Source organism: Rhinoderma darwinii, chromosome 7 (genome assembly GCF_050947455.1).
Source record: "Rhinoderma darwinii isolate aRhiDar2 chromosome 7, aRhiDar2.hap1, whole genome shotgun sequence".
Lineage (NCBI taxonomy): Eukaryota > Metazoa > Chordata > Amphibia > Anura > Rhinodermatidae > Rhinoderma > Rhinoderma darwinii.
In genome coordinates, this window is record NC_134693.1 from 61,547,951 (window position 1) to 61,574,462 (window position 26,512).

The 26,512-nt window shown below is 40.2% G+C and overlaps 1 protein-coding gene across 2 annotated transcripts in view; it reads right to left on the reverse strand.

The window, feature by feature from the left end:
• C7H1orf21 (chromosome 7 C1orf21 homolog) overlaps window positions 1–26,512 on the reverse strand; it is a 124,885-nt gene that overhangs the window by 49,381 nt on the left and 48,992 nt on the right. For both annotated transcript variants that reach the window (XM_075833448.1, XM_075833449.1), the window contains exon 2: window positions 11,764–11,950. In XM_075833448.1, coding sequence (XP_075689563.1) covers window positions 11,764–11,857 — 94 coding nt within the window. In that variant the 5' untranslated portion in view covers window positions 11,858–11,950. The remainder of the gene's footprint in view (window positions 1–11,763; window positions 11,951–26,512) is intronic.

Consider the following 26,512-nt stretch of genomic DNA (forward strand, 5'->3'; position numbering starts at 1 on the left):
AGCAGAAGAAAAAAAGCACAGCGCATCTACTTCAGTGAATGGCAACAATGAACAGGAGCAGCAGCGAGGGGACTGGGGTTTGCTAACTGTAAGGGCCGATCCACACGAACGTGAATTGCGTCCGTGCAGGCCGCGTGGTTTTCACACGGCTCACATGGACCAATAGAAGTATATGGGGCAGTACAGACAGTCCGTGCTTTTTGCGCAGCGTTTGTCCGCTGCGTAAAAAGCGTGACATGTTCAATATCTCTGCGTTTTTCGCGCATCACGCACCCATTGAAGTCAATGAGTGCGTGAAAACCACGCATGCCGCACGGAAGCACTTCCGTGCTAACTGGCTGTTTCGCGCAACAGCTGTCAAAAGGATGAATGTAAACAGAAAAGCACCACGTGCTTTTCTGTTTACAAACATCCAAATGGCGTGTCATAAAGATGGCGTCTGCGCGAAAACCACGCAGCCGCGCATTATATGCTGCTGCCACACGGAGCTGTCAATTGGCTTTTGCACAGGCAAAACGCCGCGTGTTTTGCGTGCGCAAAAATGCCACGTTCGTCTGAATCAGGCCTAACTGAGTTCAAACATTGTTTTATATGGAGTGCCGTTCTCCCGGGCAGCTTCTTAACCCATTCAGTTCCTGCTGCATTTCAAGGCTTAAGAAGCTATAGCCATCCTATAACTACTTAAGCCTTGAAATGCCGCAGGAACTATATGGGTAAATCAAGTGGTTTTCTTTATCTTCAGTTATGATAACACTGTAGCAGAGAACAGTGTCAGTGAAGAAGCCTCAATGCTGGTGCTCAGTGCTTGTGAGAAGTCACAAAAGGGCCCAAAAGTCACAATTTGCTGTCAAAATTGCGACTTGCCCTTTTTGCGCCACGCACAACACTTTTGTAGAAAGGGGTGTGACCTCTGGGAAAGAGCGTGACCACTGCGGCCAAAAACGATAATATTAAAGTTTTTTAAAACTATACGATTAGCTGATAAATGAGCGTTTGATCATTCATCTGCTGATCACTGCCCGGATTACACAGGGCAATTATCAGCAACGAGCATTCTATGAACGCTTGTCTGCCCGATAATTGCCCAGTGTAAAAGGGCCTTAAGCGTATATGTCTGGATCTTTCCATGCGTGCACGCTAACTGTAGGATAAAATGTATATGAATAGGAACTTATGTGTATTTTACCTCAGGTCTCACTGTTCTCCTGCTGCTTAAATGCACCACACCATATATACTGTACATTGTTTACTAGCAATGTACCATATATACCCTATCTTGGGATTTTTTTTTTTTTCAGTTTATGTAACAAAAATCTGAAAATCAAGATTCAAATCGAAAATCGTCCATAGTGTTGAAAAAAATCTAGATTCTATTTTTTGGCAAAATCGCCCAGGCCTACTTCCAATGTGCATCTGTACAGTATAGGTAAATCTATTCCCAGTATGCCCAGCTGCCTACAAATCCAGTTTACAATGGCTCCTTCCTGTGCTGTGGACCATTCTACTGCTAAGAAAGCAGTAGAGAAGAAATTATGGCCAAATGGCCTCTGGGGATACTGACACCTTAATGGGTGAACATCACTGACATATATCAGTATATACTATCTCCATTTACAAGGTATATTTTATGTGGTCATAGGACAGAGTGTCTGAATGGAAACAATATTCTCCTTTAACACTCCTTAACATTAAAATTGCAACGCCAAGAAGGGCAAGCCATAAGGTTATACAACTCAAAGAAGTAGCAAGTGTCGCTAAAATCTGCAAATGATCAAATTTTCAATCACCTAACTCTGTGAGAGAGGCAGAAAAGTCAGATTGAAAGCAAAGTTTTTTTAGCCACATGAAACCTTAAACATCAGATCAAGTGGGGTGGGATGATTGTACGTTGCCTACTGTTCGTTGACGTGCCCGTTATCGCCACTTGTCACATACTGAGAGGGACAGAATCCTTAAACTGAGAAACCTTAATTTATCACTCCTGCAGATCACTACGCACCTAGGCCGAGATATCAATGCTGTTCAACGTTGCGTGTCCCAGAGGTTGGGAGAACAACAACGAACGGGAATGCCTGCAAGAGCCACGGAGGCACTGTTTGATGGCACGTAGTGATTCTTTCTGTACTGCAAGTGAAATTGGACGTCACATACCAAGCACAGGACGGCAACAAGTGTCAACACAAACCATCAGAAGGCCTTTGCACGACATTGGGCAACAAGCCAGATGTCCAATTGACCACATGCCACCTCTTTTTAAAGGCTATCATGGTGCACAGCAAAACGAAAATAGAGGTCTATCTTCTTCAGCGATGAGTCCCGCTTTTGTCTCGGATGCAATGATAGCCGGAGATTGGTCTGGAAACCACGTGGGTAATGCCATGAAGAGGCCTTCACAAGGGAACATCACACAGGTCCTACTCCTGGGATTATGGTGTGTGGTGGCATAATGTACAGTAGCCGGACCCCTCTAGTCTTCATTTCAGGTACACGAACAGCTCAGCATTTCATTGATTTGGTCGTGGAACCAGTGGTACGGCTATTTCTCCAGAGTGTTCCAGAAGCCGTTTTTCAACAGAACAACGTCAGGCCGCATGAAGCTCGTGCTACTGTGAGCAGCCTGTGTGGCCTAAACGTGCTAGCATGGCCTGTAGCGTCTCCAGACTTGTTTTCCTTCAAGCATATCTGGGACGTCATTGGTCAGCAATTGCAAAGGGAACTGCCAGCGGCCAATCTTGATGATTTGCGTGCCAAAGTGTATACAGCGCGGCATAACATTCCTCAGACAACCATTAATAACCTCATTGATAGCATGCCAAGGCATATAAGTGTGTGTATTCTGGGCGTGGCACTCATACTTGATACCGGATAAAACAAGGTTTGGAAAATTTTGTTTCCATTTTTTTTTATCATTTGCATATCATTAACATGTTTATCGAACCTGTGATTTCTACAATTCCAAAACTTTTCCTTCTTGGTGTTGCAATTTCAATGTTGAGGGGTGTATTTAGATGTATAATTGAATACACTTAGTTTAAATACCACATATTGATTCTCTTTTGTGCGACATACTGTATAATTCTATAAAATTTTATAGGGAGTGTTGTAGTAGTTAATCAACTAATTAGCTACATTAATTCAATGTGTTCTAATACTATTTATATTTAATTCCTAGTTAATTAATTTCTGCAACACCAATTATGCACACATCGTGATTTTATATGAGTCTGTAGGGAGTGGTATATCAGTTCATTGATTCATTTTTTTGATAGTCAAAATTAATTTCACGGAGCTTAAAGAAAATAAAAACAATGGCACGTCAGTTTTACACTGCAGAGGAGGCATATACTCCATTATCTTCTGACAGTGGAGAGAGTGTTCTGTCATATGGTGTTGATGACTTTGAGGGTTTTGCTCTCAGCCAAAGTGACAGCTCAGTAACAGTCATTCTGGTCCATCCTTGAAAAATGCCAAGGACCAGTATGAGGGAGGCAGATCGGGCTATTGAAGAAACTGCTCCAATTCAGCGCACAATGTCCAGTACATGTGAGATCCCAAGTACAAGCGAAAGGACAATTCCAGTCTACAAAGGGGTATGCCATTAGACGTAGCATTTCCAAGATAAGAGGCTTCAAATTCTGCTATTCCATTCATCCCTCAATTAAATGCCACTTCAAGTATAAATGTGGAAGTGGAAGATTTTGTACCGGTCAATACTTAAAGCACATTGGGGCACATTTACTATCGGTGTTGCGCCAGAATTCTGGCCTAAGCTGCACCATTTTTTTTTTTTACACAAATCATTTCAGACAAATTTTATTAATGAAATTTGAAAAAAAGAACACATACATGTATTCAGCCGCTGATGGACATTTTTCTACCTATGCACAGTAATAGGGAGAAAAGTGTCAATCACCGGCTGGAGGGTGGGGGCAGGATGAATATATGAATATCATTGGTCTAAAAGCCCTGCATCATGGTTGGCATGCCACAAGTATAAGGGTATGTTCACAAACACTGTTTTCAGGCATAATTCGGGTGTTTTATGCCTCAAATTATGCCCGAAAGAAGTGCTCCATTACGCCTACAAACATCTGCCCATTGCTTTTAATGGGTTTTATGATGTTCTGTTCCGGCGAGGTGTAATTTTATGCGTCGCTGTCAAAAGACAGCGCGTAAAAAGACGCCCACGTCAAAGAAGTGCAGGTCACTTCTTGGGACGTTTTTGGAGCCGTTTTTCATTGACTCCATTGAAAAAACAGCTCCAATAACATCCGTAAAAGACGCAGCGAAAAACGCGAGTACTTCCAAAAACGTCTGAAATTCAGGAGCTGTTTTTGCCTGAAAACAGCTCCGTAATTTCAGACGTATTTTGCTACTGCGTGTGAACATACCCTAACAACTACATTTTCCTAAACTATGATGATTTACCTAATACGTGACACATCGCTTATAGAGGATCTGTCACTATTTTATTAATGACCTATCTCCTAACTAATCTAATAGGCGCTATGATTTTTCTAATTATGCTAATTTGGCTATACTTGCCAAATGGGAGGTGACTTTCTTTTCTCTCTGAGTGTTGTAATGTTTTCTGTATTGCGCTGTCCAATCAGCGTCATACAGTTCTCCTCTTCCCAGTCCAGCAACACAAAGCGATCATATAGTATACAGCTTTCCTTTCCCGACTGTGTTTTCAACTGGTGATACCACCAGTTGTTTCACAGGTAGAACTGCGATTCTGGTGGCATATGAAAGAATCTCATCTTTCATATGCCACCAGAACCACTGTTCTAGGTGGTCCACAACCCGAGATATGGCTGTTTGGAGTAATCCCCCTCCCCCCCAGCATCAGTCTCTCACACTGTGTAATGCAGCTTCATGCTGATAGGACGGCGTCAGAGGCTGTGAGGTAGCTCCACCCCAGGAGAATCACTGGTATAAACTCGTTTGCATATTTTAGAAAAAAGCTCATAACTTTTAAAATAAACTTTTTGGGACACAATTTTCATTAGCATTATCCGTGTGACAGCGCCTATTAGATTAGCTAGGAGATACGGCATTAGTAAACTAGTGACAAATCCGGTAATTTCTTTATGCTGCCCTCAGATAGGGTAGCATAAATATAACTGATCTGCTTTAAAACGGTATTAGTAAATGAGCGCCATTGTCTCTACACAAATTTATTAACAAAATAAAAAAAATTAAAAAAAATACAAAATCGGCAGGGGTTTGCGCTACCACTAATGAATTCAAAATGTAAAAAGGTAGAGTCAGGCGGTGTTCACAGTGGAGAGCTGCTTGCCCTTAGAGGGTATGGCCAATTCATAGAAAAAAATTAAATAAAATGACAAACTGTAAGTTCTGGAAGCCCTCAGGCGTATTAGCCGCTGGGCTCATGACTGTGCGGCACAGCGGGGGTTAAAGGGGTTAACAGGCAGGACAGGGCGGGGAGAGCAGGGAGCAGCGTAGCGTGTGTAAGGAATCGTAATGGGGACATAAGGACCCGCCCCTATGGGCGTTCCGGAGGCGGGCTGCAGTCGGGGGACCCTCCCTTCATGGCAAAGGTTTCTTAAGTCAGCGGAGGGCGGCCATCTTCCTCTTCTGGCCGTTTGCGTGTCCCACCCTCCCTCCCTATGTTTGGGTTGTGAGTGCCTCACGGGATCGACTGGTTATATAAAAAAAAAAAAAAAAAAAAAAGGTGGGGGACAAAGAAAGTACTTAGGACAAGTTACCCGGTTAGTTTCATGAGCGGTTTAGGACGATTGGTGCTATTTTGGAGTTTTGTACTGCGTGTGATGGGGATGATATGGTTCTGGCTAAGTGGTGGTGAAGATGGTGGAGTGTTGGGGTGTTCATATGTCACAGCAGGCGTTATTTTGATATAAGAAAAGTGACCTACATGCCCTGCCCTAGGCAGGCTGGCATACGGGTATGAAACGGTTAATAAGTTATGTGGAAATTGGATAATAAAGAAATAATAAATAAAGCTGTGGCCGACCCTCGAGTCAACCCACGTTAAAAGGAAATTGGTGTCGGTCTAATTATTTAAGGGTTATAGATAAACCCCCCCCCCCCCCTGGCCTTTGCAGGATGGTGGCATGCGCACAGTCATATATTTATCATCACCACTTGATATTTCACCCTTCTGTGCAAATAAAGTCCCCTGGCTGCCCATGGTGTGGTGTGTAAACAATCTAACTGCGTCCATATGATGTAAGATTGTGAGTGTCATGTGGATAAATCACGTCACTGCTTTCTCGGCTGCCTCCACTTTTGCGCAGGCGCTGAACAGTAGTTATGCACATGCGCAGATAAAGGGATCAGAATCCTTTGTATTTGCACATGCGGATGAAGCCTGGTATGGGTGGCTGGTGCCGGATAAGCGGGTGTTCGAGTGTCTAATGACACCGGACCTCCTACTCTTTCAACCATTGCATCTAAGTAGTTCCAGAGGGAGGGGTCTCCTTCTGTCCCCCTATTCCCCCCCCCTCACAATGTGATGTGTGGGGTACTGATGAGTTTCTGTGGCAGCCAGGGGATTAATAAAGACCTCCATGTCTGCCATCCTTACAAAATTCTTTATTATGAAAAATGTTTTTTAAAACTACACATAATTGGTATCGCTGCATCCATAACCACCCAAAATAAAAAATTATTACGTTATCTATCACGTAAACTCTGTAAAGAAAAAAAAACAATGCCAGAATTGATGGTTTTTGTTCATTTCGTTTCAAAACCAAACCAATTAAAAAATAAAAATAAATCGTATGTACCCCAAAATGGTACCAATGAAAACTGGTCGCCCCACACAAAATAAGCCCCCATCGTCGACAAAAAAAGAAAAATGGAATGGCTCTTAAAATGCGGCGACACAAAAAAAACTAGAAAAAAAATAAATTATACTGTACATAAATTTGCTATCGTCTTTATTGAACTTACCCACAGAAAAAAGTTACAATATACTAATCATTAAATACCCTAGGGTGTCTGTAGAATCATTGTGTCCAGTTTATTATGACCATTAGCATTGTACGCAAGTACTTCTTATATAGATATTGAAACACATTGTTTTTATGAATTAAAGCTGGGGGGAATTTATTAATCTAAAGAAAGAAGCAGTAAGATGTGCCTTATTTATTTAGAGGCGCACGCATCGTAATAAATTAGGCACATCTATGGTCGACTATGCGCCATAAAATCAAATCTACAATGGCATAGATTTACACAGTAATTTACACTAGTATTCTAACGTAAAACATAGTAAATTTATTGGCCCTGGGTGGCCCCGCCCACACCCACTAAGCCCCACCAGCTTTTTTGAAAACTGGAGTAGAGGGCTTCATAAATTCTTTCATACAGAGTCTGGATATTTTGACAATAAAGCCAACCATTACAGGTGGTTCACAGAGTGTTGAAGTTTCAACAGATTTTATTAAAGTACAAGTGTTTTTATTGTGCAACAGTATTACAAAAAAATGTAATCAAATTTATATATATATATATATATATATATATATATATATATATATATATATATATATATGTGTAGTATCGACTTAATCATACTGACCCAGAGGAAGTTAGTTATGTTATTTATACTGCGCGTAAAACAAAGTAAAATTAAGATGTGAAGAAAATATTCTATTTTTTCCATTACCCAAAAGAAAGTGAATAAAAGTTAATGAATAAGTAATACGTACCCTAAAATTAGGCCATTAAAAAAAAAACAAAGAAAACTCGCCGAAACAAAAAACAAGCTTCATATAGGTAAGTTGATAGAAAAAAAATAGTTATGGCTCTTGGAATACGACGATTTAAGGCTATGTTCACACTGGTCAGATATGCTGCAGACGGAAGTCTGGCAAATAATCACACCAAATGGTGTGCAAATATTCAACAGGATTGACCACTGCGGAAAACAGCACAGAGAAAAATATAAAAAAAATACTCACCTCTCCTACATATCAACAAGTTCATGCTGCTTCAGCTGGTCTCTATACAGCCTGCCTTCTGCCTGCCCAGCCTATTAATGACTGCAGCGGTCATATGAGATGAATTGTTATCACATGAGGGTGCCTGTGCACAGTCTAGCTGGAAGAGCAGTGACGCATTGCCATGGTAGCGCCATGTGAGGAGAATATAGTCTTTTTTTTCCAACTTTGAAAAATATTTTTTTTGGGGGTGGGAAAATCGTTGAATTTGCTGTGAAAACACTGCATAATCGCAGCAAATTCTGCAACAATTGGCGGAATTTGTCTTTCCCATTGATTTTAATGGAGCATATCTGCAACAAATCTGCGGCGACTCCGCAATATAAATTGACATGCTGCACCACAAGTTAATTTATGAAACTTTTCAAGTTGAATTTCTTCAGATCTTATGCACTTTGCTGCTACTGTAATACGCTGCAGATTTTCCACCCGCAACTTATTTGCTACATGTGATCACACCCAATAAAAGGGAAAACATTGCTATCTGTTATTCGCCTGCCTGTATCTGAAGGTATAGTTACTATGATTTCTTTTCTAGGCAAGGAAATGGACACGGTAGAAATAGTTTTTCGGCTTCCTACTGACAAACTGGCTTGACTTTGTCCTGTATCGATCAATTCGTTCTAGCAACGAAAGGAACATTGACGCTAATGCAGTCATTGGGTTTGTTAATTTTTACCAATGGATAGCGTTTTTTCCAGATATTTGTCTTTAGCAAGAGGGATTCAATGGCCAGACAATTTTTTTAGAATTACCAAAAGCATGCATTTAGATTTGTTGGTTTGGCAGGCTTTACTTAACTGGTTGCCGACACAGGACGAGTATGCTCGTCCTGAGCGGCGAGTACTTTGCGCATTAGGACGAGCATACTCGTCCTGTGTGACAGCCGTCTGTGCGCGCAATCGAGAGCGGGGCAACGGCTGTAATACACAGCCACGGCCCCGCTCTGACAGCGGAGAGAAGAGAAACATCTTCTCTCCGCCGTTAACCCTTTGAGCGCCGCGATGAAAGCTGATCGCGCCGTTCAAGGAGAGGGGACTGCACATTGATCGCGTCACAGAAGATAACTGAGACGCGATCAAAGTCCACAACTCCTATGGCCAGACAGCCCAGGGTCCATTGAAGGACCCCAGGGCTGTCTGAACATATTTTCTGTTGTTAGGGCATACTTAGGTATGCCCTAACAACTGCCTGTGTACAATCAGTAACAGGCTAATGTACTGGCATATAGATCTATGCCAGTACATTACAGTTACAAAATAAAAATAAAAATGATAAATCCCTTTATGGGATTAAAAAAAAAAGTTAAATGAATGTAAAAAAAAATTAATGATAAATAAATAAATAAAAAGTAAAAAAAATACACAGAAACACACTTTTTTTTATAATAAATAAACTTTTTAAAATATAAGTCCCAAAACATGAAATAATATAGACATATTTGGTATTGCCCCGACCGTAACAACCTATACAATAAATGTATAATATTATTTATGATGATCGGTGTATGGTGTAAAAAAATAAATATTAAAACTGCAGCTTAACTGCTTTTTTTCTGCATTTTCGCCAAAATAAAAATGTATAGAAATGAAACGATAATGTATTTGTACCAAAAAATGGTACCTACATAAAGTATAACTCGTCCCGCAAAAAACAAAGTCTCATACAACTACGTTGTACATAAAAAATAAAAGAGTTATGAGCGTCGGGATGCAAAGAGGGAAATGTAAAAAAATTGCTCTGTCCTCAAGGCCAAAATTGTCCGTGTCCTTAAGGGGTTAAAGGGTTAGTCCCACCATAGCAAGTGGGCCTAAAACTACTATGATGCCATTCACAAAACTTAATAAATTTGCCATTTAAACTTATTTAAAAAACGTGACTAAACTCCAGGTATTACTTTTTGATCCCTCATATGGCACCCATGCTGTTTCATATCTCCGCTGCTCTGCACGTCCTTCCAGTTATGCACTCGCTGGAGGACACGCATGTGCAGTCTCTCCTAGTGTACAACTGGATCTTGGCTTGCTTTTGCAGTTAGCCATGGCTTGGGAGGGATTTTTTGTAATTGGTGGTGCAGCTCTCCCTGGCCACTACAATGGCAAGCTTTGGGCCTAATGAACAGAATGACATTTTTAAGAGTACGTAATGTGTATTTAATAATGTGTGTTTCTTTATGTTAATGGTGGCAATGACTTTCCAAAGGATAGTGAGTTCTTGTTGTACGGTATCCCTGGAAAGTTAGTCTGGTGGGAGTTGGGTGAAACCCCGAAGGGCTCAGGGCTTCCTATTTAGTTTATACTAACTAGTTGCCGTTAGGCAAAAAAACCCTGTTTTCCAACTACCGTAAAGATAGATAATTAAATAAAGTAAATTCTTTAATGTGCTATATATAGCAATAAGACAGACCACATGAAGATTAAAATTATCACTGCTTGATTGCCGGGTAAACGTATACGAGATAGCTGCACATTCACTGGTGTGACACACCCATAGACCAACGTGAAACGACCGCTATCTTAGCCGTCAGTGGCTGGAGTGTGTGCTTTAGTTTAGCCGGCAGAAGCAGGAATTAAAATATGAGGAGCCCCCCCGACATGTTTCGCTACTGCTGTAGCGTCCTCAGGGGAAATGGGGCTAATGCCCCATTAGCCCCATTTCCCCTGAGGACGCTACAGCAGTAGCGAAACATGTCGGGGGGGCTCCTCATATTTTAATTCCTGCTTCTGCCGGCTAAACTAAAGCACACACTCCAGCCACTGACGGCTAAGATAGCGGTCGTTTCACGTTGGTCTATGGGTGTGTCACACCAGTGCATGTGCAGCTATCTCGTATACGTTTACCCGGCAATCAAGCAGTGATAATTTTAATCTTCATGTGGTCTGTCTTATTGCTATATATAGCACATTAAAGAATTTACTTTATTTAATTATCTATCTTTACGGTAGTTGGAAAACAGGTTTTTTTTGCCTAACGGCAACTAGTTAGTATTGTGTATTGTGCCCACCAACTACCTAGGATCTCCTTCATTTTTGCTCCTATTTAGTTTAGACACATGTACACTGAGTGGTTTTGGCCAGGCAGTTATAGTCCCGGTCGCCATTTTGGGGAAGGTAATTATTCGCCTAGGGTTGAAGCCCGAAACTCGCAGGTGCGACAACATAGTCACACGTCTCGAGTAAGGGAGGTGTAGTCTAATCAAATGTTATATAAGGGGCTGGGAATTGGCGCCAAGGAGTTGGCCATCCATACCAGTGAGCAGAATAGACTTGTCCTCTCCTGTCCTGTTCTCCTAAGGCTATGAGTGGAGTGTCGAACATCCACGGCCGCTCGAAACACAGAAAAGAAGTGTGAGCAGTTTTCTTACATGTTTTTTGATGCGGAAACCGTGTCGGAAAACGCGCCAAAAAACTGCAGAAATGCCGCCCATTGATTTCAATGGGAGACGGAGGCATTTTTTTTTCCGCGCGCGGAAAAATTAGCGACATGCCCTATCTTCGGGCGTTTACGTCTCTGACCTCCCATTGAAAATAAAAGACAGAGAAAGTGTATTTCGCTGCATTTTTTGTCCGCGGCGCTCAATGGCCGCGGGCAAAAAACACCGCAAAAATCGGCGTGCAGGCAAAAAACTCTGTGTGAACCCAGCCTTAATGTTATTTGTGCTTCATCAATTGCATTTCATGGACAATTGGAAATAAATGTATCAATAAATGCCGTCGGTTACACTGTTTCGTATTCGAAGAGGAAATCGTGACTCTAGCGGTTATGTTCTTACCACAGAAGGCATCCCCATTTTGGTAGCTCTTGCCGTTTTGGGTATCTTCATCATTTTGCACTGTAGATACATGCTTAGCTGAAGCACATCCCATATTTATTCAGACCGACTGTTTAGAAAAATCATTTCTAGTGAAAACCTTTCAAGTCAGGCCAAGTGCTCAAAGATGTATCCACCATTGTTGAACCTGAGGGAAAAAATAAATAGATGTAGAAATTTTAGTGTTACCCCTAAAAAATTAGACATACAACTATTAGTGCATTATGTTGTTTTCGTGGTGAGACCAAATGTCCCAAAAATACTTCCTTGTATTTACCCATTGGCGACATGCATTGTACATTTATGGCACTAGTAAAGTGCAGTAAACGTCAAGAGCTGTAAACGTAGGACATGGGTGTGGCATGAGCTCATTTGCAGCAGGTGTCATCTGTATATTACAGCTGACACTGTACTGCTACAGTTGGGATCGGAGATAACCGATCCTGGCTGTTTAGCCACTTAGAGGCCGCGGGCAAAACCACAAAATACTTGTGTAAAAAAAAAAAATTAAAACAAAAGTACAAATAATTGGTTTTGTCGCAAACGTAATGGTGAATGCCTTTAAAAAAAAAAACTAAAATATCTGCAGAATTTATGTTTCTTTGTTCATGCCACCTCCCCAAAAAATGGAATAAAAAATAAGTGTTTTTATTTTTTAAAATTAGTAAAACATAAAAACTATATAAATGTAATTTATACTGCATAGTAAATGCAGTAAAAGCGAAGAAAAAAAAATAATTGGCAGAATTGGTGTTTTTCTTTATTCCATACAAAATATGAATAAAAGTTTTTAAATACATTATATGTACTGTACTGCAAAAAAGAGGCATTAAAAATACAACTAGTCAAGCAAAGTCCTAATGTCGATGAAAAAAATTTAAAAAAGTTACACCTCTCAGAACACAGTGATACAAATTTTATATATATATATATATGTATATATATATATATATATATATATATATATCTATATGTATATATATATCTATACATGTATGTATATAAATATATATATATGTATATAAATAAGATAATCACGGTGTCCTCCATGCCCAAAATAGCTTTGTGCTCAAGTGGTTAAATAATATATATATATATATATATATATATATATATATATATATATATATATATATATGTAAAAATCTTGACTGCATATTAATTACTGACCACTTTAATGATGAAAAACACAACTACAAACAGCTGCACTTTTGTTTGAATCTAGAAACCTGCAGAGACTTTTGGAATTCTTTCTTTTGCAAATTATATTTGGAATATAAATTGACATATTACATAAATATCTAAATAGGATACCAAAATATATTACATTAGGTGACCAAAAATCTATTGACAGACTGCCAATGACATGGTATAACTCAATACGGCATCTCTGGCTATGCCTTGTATGCCTGTGGCTCAGTTTGCTCAGTCTAATTAATATATGGTCTGACAGGCTTAGCTAACCATGAAGGGAAGCTGTATAAATAGGACACATGGAAGCACTGGATGTCAATCAAAGCACACTATATCATGAGAAGAGCTCAATCAAGTCTTAACGTAGACTGTTATTGCGGCACAAAGGACCTGTCCATAGGAAAACTTAGCTGATTTGCAATGTCCAATATCATTTTTTTTTTTCAATTGTCCTGGTTTATGCATCTTGATACAAGAAAGACTTCAGATATAGCAACAAAAGTTGAAATTAAAAAAAAATAATTTGAAACATTGGAAGACATAATGTACTTGCACATTCAAATTTATTTTTTCAAAACGGTACATAAAAATTGGTAACAGTTCTTCTAAAATGATAGTGGACAGTTAGACTTGAATATGAGCCCAGTAATAATTTTTTTTAATGAAAATCATATTAAAAAGTGGTTGTTCAGATTAAGATAAAAAGGTCTGTTTGTTCTCCCCCAAAAACGCACCACACCTGTCCTTTGGCGGCGTCTAGTATTGCAGAGTTAATGGGGCTGAGCTGCAATACCAGATACAAGTGGATAGACACTGCTTTGGGGAAAAAAAGCAAACCCTTTTTTCCAATCTTGTACTACCCCTTTGAGGTACACCATGGCTGCTTATTTTCAGCTTCTTACACGTACAGCTACAAATTAAAATGTGAAAGTTTACAATTGAAATCTTAAAGAGGGTTAATAAAAGTATTAGCAGTGTACTCACTGCAATATGTGAGTATACTTGCAAATATACATTCCGGTCCACCCTCGCGCTGATTATGAGATTTTCATAGATTTTTACAGCGTTGCCGGGGAGACCAGAAGTCTAGTGGCACAGTCTTCCTTCATGACGACACGACTCGTCATCATGTGACCGGCCCCGCTGTACTCTATGTAATCGCTATACTACTGCTACAGCGAGTACTTGGAGTGCAGCAGGGCTGGTCACATGATGAAGAGTCGTCTCGTCATGAATGAAGACTGTGCCAATAGACTTCCGGTCTCCCACCAGCACTATAAAAATCTATTAAAATCTCATCATTAGCACGACGGGGGGACGGAATGTATACTAGCGAGTGTACTCACATACTGCAGCGAGTACACTGCTAATACATTTCGGGCCCCACATAACCCCTTTAAGTTCAGTGACAAAAAAGCATTTGACTTAGGTACCAGGTACAACATGCCAAGATTTCAGTTATTTGCCAGTATGGCTTTCCTTCTGCTTCTAATGATCCATCTGTAAATCTCAGCCTTTAGAGAGCCATGACATTTTTATTTTTCCATTGATATGGCTGTATGGCTTACTTTTTTGTGGGACGATTTGTATTTTCTAATGCCACTATTTTGGGGTATATATAGCTTAATGCTTACATTTTATTAACCCTTTCTGGGGGAAAAAAGCAGTAATTCCACCATTGCCTTTTTGCATTTTAAATCCACGCTGTTCACCACGTGGCAAAAATAACATGTTAAATGTATTCTATGGGTTGGCGTAGACTATGTGCAAAAAATCAGCATATGCCATAACATCCAATCAGCATGAGGGCTAAGATGCGGGGCAGGAAATAGAGCAAACCAAGTCAGATGTAAAAAACAAAAACAGAGAATTCAATGTTAGGCTGGGTTCACACGACCTATTTTCAGGCGTAAACGAGGCGTATTATGCCTCGTTTTACGTCTGAAAATACGGCTCAAATACGTCGGCAAACATCATTTGAATGGGTTTGCCGACGTACTGTGTTGACGACCTGTCATTTACGCGTCGTCGTTTGACAGCTTCGTCAAAGAAGTGCAGGACACTTCTTTGCAACGTAATTTGAGCCGTTCTTCATTGAATTCAATGAAGAGCAGCTCAAGATTACGGGCGTCAAAGATGCCTCGCATAATGCGAGGAGGAGCTTTTACGTCTGAAACGACGCAGCTGTTTTCTCCTGAAAGTCTGTATTTTCAGACGTAAAAGACAGTTCTCGTGTGCACATACCCTTATAATCTCCTGTTCAACAACTAGCCTCTAAATAAGTCAAACACGTCCATCACTGTAAGGCCCATGCACACGGTCCGCAATTCGGGCATGGCCGGCCGCAGACAGACATCCGCATTTTCAGCCAGTGCTCCCGTATAAAGTATGGGAGCACGGTCTGTAAAAAGCAAAAGATAGGTCATGTCCTATCTTTTGCGGAGGCTTTCTACGGCCTAGACACCTTCCCGCAAATATGTGGGAAGGTGTCCGTGGTCAATAGAAATTAATGGGTCCGAAATTGCGCACCGTAATTCCGGCCCGCAATGGGGCCTAAGTCATTTATTTGTAAACTCGCCTGAAGAACATCAACATCGCCTCAACATCAACCACCCATGCCATTTGCAATAAGCTATGAGGTGATCACAATCCTTCCTAACCCCTCCCCCAGCCTCTAAACAGTCGGAGAGAAGAAATAAAGAATATATATATATATATATATATATATATATATATATATATATATATATATATATATATATATATGTAGCTAGTTAACTTGCTTTGATTATTCTTTAGTCCCACAATGGGATTTCACAATGCAATCCTAATGTTATGGCAGAATTCATTAGGTCTTACATTTTGTGTATAACGTAACAATAGTTGTCGCATTTAGAATACATTGCCTATCAATTAACACCAAATACTGGCTAAAGAATAGAAAATGGAGTCAAAGAACAAGGTCCAACCTGACAGACAACAGACAATTTTTGCCAAGACCTTCTACACAGAGTGAGACATTTGTAAAACGGTAGTTTGGGATTATTATCAAAGATATAGTAATTCACTGAAGTAATGATTGAGTAAAACGTATAAATTTTATTTCATAACTCTCTTGCTCAATCCTGACTGTTACACCATTTTAAAGGAGAACCCCACAGCACTGTTCAAAAAGGAGCTTTTAGGCATCTTACGTGATGCAAAGAGTAGTTCCTTGATTAGTGCTAGTGAATTCAACTTTTTGTTTCCACAATTTCCCATCATGGCATGTTTTTATAGCCTGCCCAAAATTCATAAAGGGTACCCTCCCTTACGTGGCAGACCTATTGTATCAGGTATCAATAATCTAACCCAGAATGTGAGTACATACATAGATGAAGTGTTGCGTCCCTTTGTGCTAGGTCTTACATCATATGTGCGTGACACTATGGATGTTCTAAAACAAATTGATGGTATTACGCTGGAACAAAATACATTTTTGGCTAGCCTGGACGTGGAGGCATTGTATTCCTCTATTCCACATGGACTTGGCTGTGAGGCAGTGGAATACTTTTTAAGATCTCGAGGCACTCAGTATGTGGCTCACAACCAGCTTGTGTTGCAACTGTTACATTTTGTGTTAGAAAGGAACGTATTTATCTTTGAGGATCGCATTTTTCATCAGCAACGTGGCACAGCAATGGAGAGTCCTACTGCTCCCACCTATGCGAATTTATATCTTGGCTGGTGGGAAGAGACAGTAGTGTTTGGGGATAAATTTGCAAAGTGGACTTCATCAATAGGTATCTGGATTAGATACATTGATGACGTGTTGTTGCTTTGGAATTCCACAGTTGAGGAATTCAATACCTTTGTGGCAGCCCTTAATGAAAATAATCTAGGGCTGAGGTTTACATGTGAAATCAGTGATCAGGAATTATCTTTTCTAGATCTAAAGATTATGAAAACTAAGGAAGGCACAATTCGTACTAAAGTACACTGGAAGGAGACAGCAACTAACAGCTTTTTACAATGGGATAGTTGTCACCCTTATCCCCTCAAACGAGGTATCCCCAGAGGCCAATTTATGAGAGTACGCCGGAACTGTAGCTCGATGGATGATTTTGAGATACATGCACAGGATCTCACAAATAGATTGAAGGAGAGAGGCTTCCCCAAGGGGGTAATCAGAAAGGCCTATGAGGGAGCGAGGGATGCAGACAGGCAGAGTTTTTAGTCACTAGACAACGGAAAGAGGAAAGGGTTACAAGACTTATAGGTACCTACGACTCCAAACAATCTGAGATTATGCAAATATTAAAAAGATACTGGCGTATCCTAAGTGCAGATGTGGACTTGGTGGATCAGATTACACAATGGCCTTCAGTCACGTTCCGTAGAGGTAAAAACATCAGAGATAGGGTGATGCACATTTGTTTTGACCCTATAACACAAAAAGGAACCTGGCTGAATAGACAGATACCAGGTACTCATAGATGTGGCAGTTGTAAGGCTTGTGACTTTATCCAGAATGGGAGAAAATGTAAAAGTGTTACCACCAAGGTCGAGTATGACATTCGAGACTTTGTTAACTGCAAAACAGCAGGGGTGGTTTATTTGATAACATGTCCATGCCCACTGAATTATGTGGGCAAAACGGTGCGGCAGTTTCGGTGCCGGATTAGAGAACATGTTGGCGATGTTACAAATGAAAGAGATACTCCCATATCCAAACATGTACATGCAAAACATCAGGGCAGAGCAGAATGCTTAAAATTCCAGGCGATCGAACTGGTACGTGCTCCAAAACGGGGAGGGGACTGGGACAATCTCATTCTGCGTAAAGAGGCCCAGTGGATCTATAGACTGGCTTGCGTACAGCCTGAAGGTCTAAATGAGCAAACAAACTATACCTGTTTTATTTAAATAGATATCTCAATGTTACTACTTATGGTTGTCAAAGTGTGTGTGTAGCTGTCATTCCTGGTTATAATACAGTTACTTGCAGTACACCATTTTTTGTTTAACAGGTATAGTCTTTCCTTTCAAAAGAAGTGTTTCATATTCTAAAGTGTGGCAAATATAAATATCGCTTATTTATCCATGCAAAGTGTATTTACAGAGAAGGTGCTTTATCTATGGCAGCTGAGTTGCGGTTTTGAGCTGATCCGCAATATTTACCCTATTGTTATTATCATACTCCATCCCTGATGAGAATGGGCTTATGTGCAGTAAGGAGATGCGCTTACAGCCCCCCATTGCGCCTGCGCGTTCGTTTGATGTTGTCGATGTTACTTCCGGGTACGTCAGCTGACGGCCGGGAGTCACATGGTCAGGCATCACGAATGAGGTGGGCTATTGTGATTGGCTGTTTCGAAGTGCACTGCCGAGGCCCGGGGGGAGGAGTATTAGTTATATCAACTCTGGGTCCCGAGTGAAGCGTGCCGCTGACATCCATGCGTGCACGCTTCCGTGTTGTACAGCAGAATATCTGCTAATGAATTAATATCGCTGGCACCCTAGCCAGAATGACCAAGTTACAGACCCCTGATGATATGTATAGAAACGCGTAGGGTCAGGTTAGTGAGGGATCATAGCGTAGATGACAGTGGCACTGTTGTGCACCTTAGCACCAGGAGATTTAGGAGCGGTAACTGCAGGCTCTGGTGTGTTTTAGGGTCTAATCCACTGTTACACCAATGTTGAAACGCTTATCCCTAATTTGTATCTTTCAAGTATATCCAGTTAGAGAGGGTTCACAAACGAACCAGTAATTGGAGTATGTGTTTACTATGGTGACTATACCCCTGTTTTTAGAGAGTTATGAAATAAAATTTATACGTTTTACTCAATCATTACTTCAGTGAATTACAATTTCCTATACTTTGTGGGAGCACAAGTAAATATATATCGTAGAATACAGTGAATTATTATTATCAAAGATGCAGAAAGTAATGGGATGTGGCAGACCCGTTCATGATTCTCAAACTGTTGGCTACATGTAAAAGGCCCATTTACACGGGCAATTAATCAACTGATCACGTTCGTACATACGTTCCTGATTATTAGCCCATATATACAGATCAGTGATCAGCTGACAAACGCTAGTTCGTCAGCTGATAACATTGCTTGTGCAACCTATAAAAACCTTGTGCAAACAGTGGATGTGCTAGCGACAATGACGCAAACTGATGGGGGCCAAATTATTGTGTAAAGGACGTTAACGAGTCGTTATATTGTCAATTGGCACTCGGTGGAAATACTGGGAAAAATTTTCACTAGAGCCCCCATAGTTAATCTCATTATCACAGCTCTTATTATAGATGTCCTGTATACACACAGTTTATATATTGCTGAGATTTGCATCTGCTATGCCTGAATCTTATAATAAAAATCCAAAACATGTTGATGTGCAGATGAGGTCTTAAGGATTAGGTTGGTTAGTCACTACCTTGTACAGCGGTTCAATGATTAGTACTACGGAATTTATTTTTTTGTTAGCTCTCGTCAGTTAAGGCAGTGACTAGAACTTATCTGTATTGTCTAATAGAAGTGTAATGTAGTCTGAAATCCACTGTCTCACTCTCCCCGATGCTCTACACTACAGTTGTCCCTACCCTTAAAGGCTGCTAAGCATAAGCCCAGGACATGCTCACCGGGAAGTCAGTGCATAGAATGCCGACTACTTTTATACCGAGGATAGAATGATTATAAGCTACAAGTAAAAAAAAAAGTAGACTGTGCCAAAAATATTATCCAAGTAAAAATATGTTGAAATAAATGAGCTCCATTTAAGGGGATAATAGAACAAGAAAAGTACTTGGGTATTCTTATTTCAAGTAAGGTAAGCATCCGTTTACAACGTCAAGCAGCAGCTGCAAAAGCTATTACAGTTTTAGGGTGTTTAAAAAAAGAGAGATAAAAACCTGTGATTCAAATGTAATATTCCCTCTATATAAATCCCTTGTAAGACCAAATGATGGCATTCAGTTTTGGGTTCCAGATTTATTTATTTATTTATTTATTCCAAGATAGTAAAAAGGACCAGTGCTCATTCTTTTAGTGTGAAGGAAAGGCGATTCAGACATCAACATAGGAAAGAGTTCTTTACAGTTAGAGTAGTATAGCTCTCTGGAACCTCCCCAAGAGGTAGTAATGGCAGATACTATGCTTATCTAATGACAAACGGCATTGATGGTTGTTATTATTAACCCCTTAGTGACCAGCCCATTTTAGGCCTTAATGACCAAGCTATTTTATTCGTTTTTCTATAGTCGCATTCAAAGAGCTATAACGTTTTTATTTTTTCGACTACATAGCTGTATGAGGACTTGTTTTTTGCGGGATTAGTTGTGCTTTTTAATGGCACCATTTTTGGGTACATATAATTTTTATATTAACTTTTATTAACCTTTTTGGGGGGGATTATAACAAAAACCTGAAATTCCGCCATTGTTCTATGTGTTTTTAAATTGACGCCGTTCACTGTGCGACATAATTAACATGTTACCTTTATTCTATGGGTCGGTACGATTACGGCGATACCACATATGAAGAGGTTTTTTTATGTTTTACGACGTTTGCACAATAAAAACACTTTTGAACTAAAATTATTTGTTTTTGCATCATCGCTTTGCAAGAGCCGTAATTTTTTTATTTTTCCATCAATGTAGTGATTTTTTGGGCTTGTTTTCTGCGGGACAAGACGTAGTTTTGAATGGTACTGTTTTGGGGTGCATGGGACTTGATTCATTTTTATTATGCCTTTTTTGGGGGGAATGGAAAAAAATTGCAATTTCGCCATGGTTTTTTGCGTTTTTTTTTTACGGTGTTCACCTTGCGTTTTAAATGACATATTAACTTTATTAATGGAGTCATTACGGTCGCGGCGATACCACATATGTGTACTTTTTTTTTTTTTTTACACTTTTACTAAATAAAACCACTTTTTATGGAAAAAAATGATTTTATTTATTTTTTTACTGTACTTTTTATTAATAATCTTTATTTCACTTTGATGACTTATTTTATTAGTCCCACTAGGGGACTTTACTGTGCGATGTTCCGATCGCTGCTATAATGCTTTGGTATACTTCGTATACCAGAGCATTATTGCCTGTCAGTGTAAATCTGACAGGCAATCTGTTAGGACGTGCCTCCGGCGCGTCCTAACAGGCATATGTCCAGGGCAGACCTGGGGGCTTTTATCAAGCCCCCGGCTGCCATGACACCCCATCGGAGACCCGCGATTGCATTCGCGGGCCGCCGATAGGTGACAGAGGGAGCGCACTCCCTTTGTAAACAAAGTTAAATGCCGCGGTCGCTATTGATGGCGGCATTTAACGGGTTAAACGGCCGCGATCGAAGTAAACTTCGATCGCGGGCGTTGGAGCAGGAGCTCAGCTGTCATCAGACAGCAGAGCCCCGGCTCCTGCTTGCACGGGAGACCCGTGCAGGACTTAGACTAGGCTGACGTGAAAAGGCGTCAGCCTAGCCTAAAGCCCATTAGTGACTCACGTGAAAAGGCGTATTGGTGGTCACTAAGGGGTTAATAGTTTAGCAATAAATGAAGTATAATTGGTTAGGGAAATGTTGAACTTTATATATTTAGGTCCATCTAGCACAACCAAAATAATTATGTAAGTAAAAAAGGGACATATTGTACTCCTACATTTCGGATATAAAGTAGCATGAACGACTTCATTAGTGGGATATGAAGTGTGAAAGCTTTGGTTTTTACGAATATTTAAGAGCTATTAACTATGTATATTCTGCTTAGTACAGGACATTTCTCTAAGTGCCAGAGGATATGTTACTTTTAATATTTATTTCCATGTGTTTACACGTGCTTTTTAATTTTTGAAGTACTACCAAAATGCTGACATTTGTATCATTTCACATCACCAGCAACAATTATTTTTAGCAACAAAATGCAAATTCATTCTCTTAAAAACTCCCAGCTGTCTTTGCAATTTATACTCCTTCTGCAGAGCCCACACAGTGACGCAGTCTATGGCAGCTAAAATCAGTTTACATTCTGTCTTAAAGTCTGTGCCAATAGATGTTGTTATGGTAACATCTAATTCATGACTAGTTATCAGCAACCCTCCCAAACATATAGCAGCTACCAAGAAGCAAAATAAAGGAATTCTTCAACATTGTTTACATGTATTTCATGTTTCAAGTGACCACATCATTCTTACTGCAAATCATATTAATTGTCTAGGAAGCGGAGATCTAGGATGCCTTTCCGCATGGCTCCCACAAGGCTGCAAAAACATTACAGTGACTCTGCAGGGTCATTTTCGTCTGATTCTGTAGAGCCACTGTTTTCCTAAGGCATGAAAGTCACCAATGAGCAACAAGATTCTCCTATGTCAGTTCTGCATGCACCAAGTGGTCCATCATCTATGAGGCCAGATGAGAACACCTCAAGCCACTTGACTGTAGACAGGAGCATTTTGGCAAGTTAAATACAGTGAAGGAAATAAGTATTTGATCCCTTGCTGATTTTGTAAGTTTGCCCACTGTCAAAGTCATGAACAGTCTAGAATTTTTAGGCTAGGTTAATTTTACCAGTGAGAGATAGATTATATAAAAAAAACAAAACAGAAAATCACATAGTCAAAATTATATATATTTATTTGCATCGTGCACAGAGAAATAAGTATTTGATCCCCTACCAACCATTAAGAGTTCAGCCTCCTCCAGACCAGTTACACGCTCCAAATCAACTTGGTGCCTGCATTAAAGACAGCTGTCTTACATGGTCACCTGTATAAAAGACTCCTGTCCACAGACTCAATTAATCAGTCTGACTCTAACCTCTACAACATGGGCAAGACCAAAGAGCTTTCTAAGGATGTCAGGGACAAGATGATAGACCTGCACATTCGCCGCGTTTGGAGGAAGAGAAATGCTGCCTATGACCCAAAGAACACCGTCTTCACATCAATGGGAGAATGGATGGAGCCATGTACCGTCAAATCCTGAGTGACAACCTCCTTCCCTCCACCAGGACATTAAAAATGGCTCGTGGCTGGGTCTTCCAGCACGACAATGACCCGAAACATACAGCCAAGGAAACAAAGGAGTGGCTCAAAAAGAAGCACATTAAGGTCATGGAGTGGCCTAGCCAGTCTCCAGACCTTAATCCCATCGAAAACTTATGGAGGGAGCTGAAGATCCGAGTTGCCAAGCGACAGCCTCGAAATCTTAATGATTTACAGATGATCTGCAAAGAGGAGTGGGACAAAATACCATCTAACATGTATGCAAACCTCATCATCAACTACAAAAAACGTCTGACTGCTGTGCTTGCCAACAAGGGTTTTGCCACCAAGTATTAAGTCTTGTTTGGCAAAGGGATCAAATACTTATTTCTCTGTGCACAATGCAAATAAATATATATAATTTTGACAATGTGATTTTCAGTTTTTTTTTAATATATAATCTATCTCTCACTGGTAAAATTAACCTAGCCTAAAAAAATCTAGACTATTCATGTCTTTTACAGTGGGCAAACTTACAAAATCAGCAAGGGATCAAATACTTATTTCCTTCACTGTAAATCTAAAGTCATCCCTGCATTTAATGTGGGGGGAAATGGGTTCCACACTTAAATACAATAAATACTATACAATCAGTAGCAAAAAAATTATACACCGATCAGACATAACATTAAAACCACTGACAGGTGAAGTGAATAAGGCTCTGTTCACATCTGCGTTGGGATCCTGTTCTGACGTTCCAGCGGAGGTTGCTTCCGGAAAAACTACGGATCCGGTGCACAAAAGAGACAAACGGAAACCACGGGCACCGGCTCCGTCACCATTGAAATCAATGGTGATGGAAACCGAGACCTCTGGTTTCCGTCGGTGTCAGTTTGTGTCTGCTCAGGGTCTCGTTCTGACGGAAACCTCAGACGAAACGTCAGAACGAGACCCCAACGCAGATGTGAACAGAGCCTAACAGATTCTCTCATTACACCTGTCAAAGGGTGGGGTATACATTCGTGTTAAAAAAAATAGCAGTAAGTTAAAAAAAAGCAAATAAAAGCGCAAAATCATTATAATAACTTTAATTTGCCTAAATGCAAATGCACTGGAAATACTACACATTCAATTCCAAAATCAAAACAATAACAACATTTATCCAGTTTGTGTTAACCCTTTACAGAAAATAAAGAAAATGAATATTAGGCTGTTCAAAAAAATAGCAGTGCCAGCATTTTTCTTTAAAAACTCAAATATTTTATGTATAAACTGAAAAAATGTTTCAGATTTCACTTTACTGAACTAATATTTAGTGGCATATCCATTGTTTCGGAGACCTGCTTGACATCTGTGTTGCATGGAGTCGACCAACTTCTGGCACCTCTGAGCAGGTATTCCAGTCCAGGAAGATTGGACGACATTCCACAGTTCTGCATTTTTGGGTTTTGCCTCATAAACCGCATTTTTGATGTCACCCCAAAAGTTCTCTATGGGATTGAGGTCAGGGGATTGGGCTGGCCACTCCATTACCTCTATCCCGTTTGTCTGTAACCAAGATGTTGTTCACTTACCTGTGTGTTTTGGGTCATTGTCGTGTTGAAACATTTCAAGGGCATTTCTTCTTCAGCATAGGGCAACATGATCTCAAGTATTTTGATATATTCAAACTTATCCATGATTCCTTGTATGAGATAAATAGGCCCAACACCATGGTAGGAAAAACATCCCCATATCATGATTTTTGCAACACCATTCTCTACTCTCCTCACAGTGTACTGAACAATTTTGCTTTCATTAGTCCACAAAATGTTGCGCAATTTCTCTTTGAGCCAGTCAATGTGTTCCTTGGCAAATTTTAACCTATTTAGGACATGTGTTTTTTTCAACAACGGCACTTTGCGGGGAGTTCTTGCTGGTAACTTGGCTTCACTTAATGGTCTTCTTATTGTAGCAGTACTCACTGGTAACTTCAGAACTTCTTTGATTTTTCTGGAGGTGATTATTAGCTGAGCCTTTGCCATTTTGGTTATTCTTCGATTTATTCGAACAGTAGTTCCCCACTTCCTTCTGCGTCTTTCATGTTTTGGTTGCGACTTAAAGGCATTTGTGATCATTTTAGCTGAGCAGCCTATAATTTGCTGCACTTCTCTATATGTTTTTCCCTCTGCAATCGACTTCTTAATCAAAGTTCGTTTTTCATCAATGTCTGGAACAACCCATTTTCCCCAGTATTTCAGAAGGAAATGCACTATAACCAACATGTGCAACATTTGCCACCCTCCTACCTTAGAGGCCAAAATTGACACCTGTTTCTCCACAGAATTAATGACTTTACCAATTGAACTCCTCACTACAATTATTTGGAACAAGCCCCTTTCACTTAATGATTCAATTACTCAGAATGAACGGCATGTCCTAATTGTTAGGTCTGTTTTTTTTCCTACTACAATTACAAGTAAATTATGTGCTATGTAGAAATATCACTTCTACCAAAAACATTGATTTATCAGCTTACTGATGGTGGACTGCTATTTTTTTTAAAAATAGCAGCACACCATCTGTATAAGGCAGCAAGTGAACAGTTATTTCTTGAAGTTGATGTGTTGGAAGCATGTAAAATCTGCAAACGAAATGATCTGAGCGACTTTGACGAGGGCCAAACTGATGGCTAGATGACTGGGTCAGAGAATCTCCAAAACAGCAGGTCTTGTGGGGAGATCTCAGTATGCAATGGTTAGTACCTACTAAAAGTGGTCCAAGGAAGGACAACCATTGAATTGGCAACAGGGTCATGGGCACCCAAGGCTCATTAATGCTTGTGGGGAGCAAAAGATAGCCCATCTGGTCCAATCCCACAGAAAAGCTACTGTAGCACTAACTTCTAAAAAAAAAGTTAATCTTGGCTATAATAGAAAGATGTCAGAACACATAGTGCATGATAGATTGCTGAGTTTGGAGCAGAGTAGCCGCAGATTGGTCAGAGTGCCCGTACAGACCACTGTCCAATGATAAAAGCTCCTACAATGGGCACTTGAGCATCAGAACTGGACATACGGGCTATGGAAGGGGGAATCCCATGTTATTTTACATCATGTGAAGGGCCAGTTGCATTTGTGCCGCTTACCTAGGTAAGAGATGGCACCAGGATGCTCTATGGGAAGAAGACAAGCCGGCAGAGGCAGTGTGATGCTCTGGGCAATGTTCTTCTGGGAAACCTTGGGTCCTGGCATTTATGTGGATGTTACTTTGACATGTACCACCTAACTAAACAATGTGGCAGACCGATTACACCCCATCATGGTATTCCCTAATGGCCCTGCCACACTACAAAAATTCTTCAAGTATGGTTTATGGAACATGACAAAGAGTTCAAGGTTCTGACTTGGCCTACAAATTCCTCAGATCTAAATCCAGATTTTCTTATTGGACCTTGCTGGAGTGCTGCAATCTTTTTTTCTTGTATGGTATTTTGAGCTGTGGATTAAGCTCCAGTTGCTTTGCACCCACCACTTTATTACTTGAGTGCTGCTTCATTTGCTCAT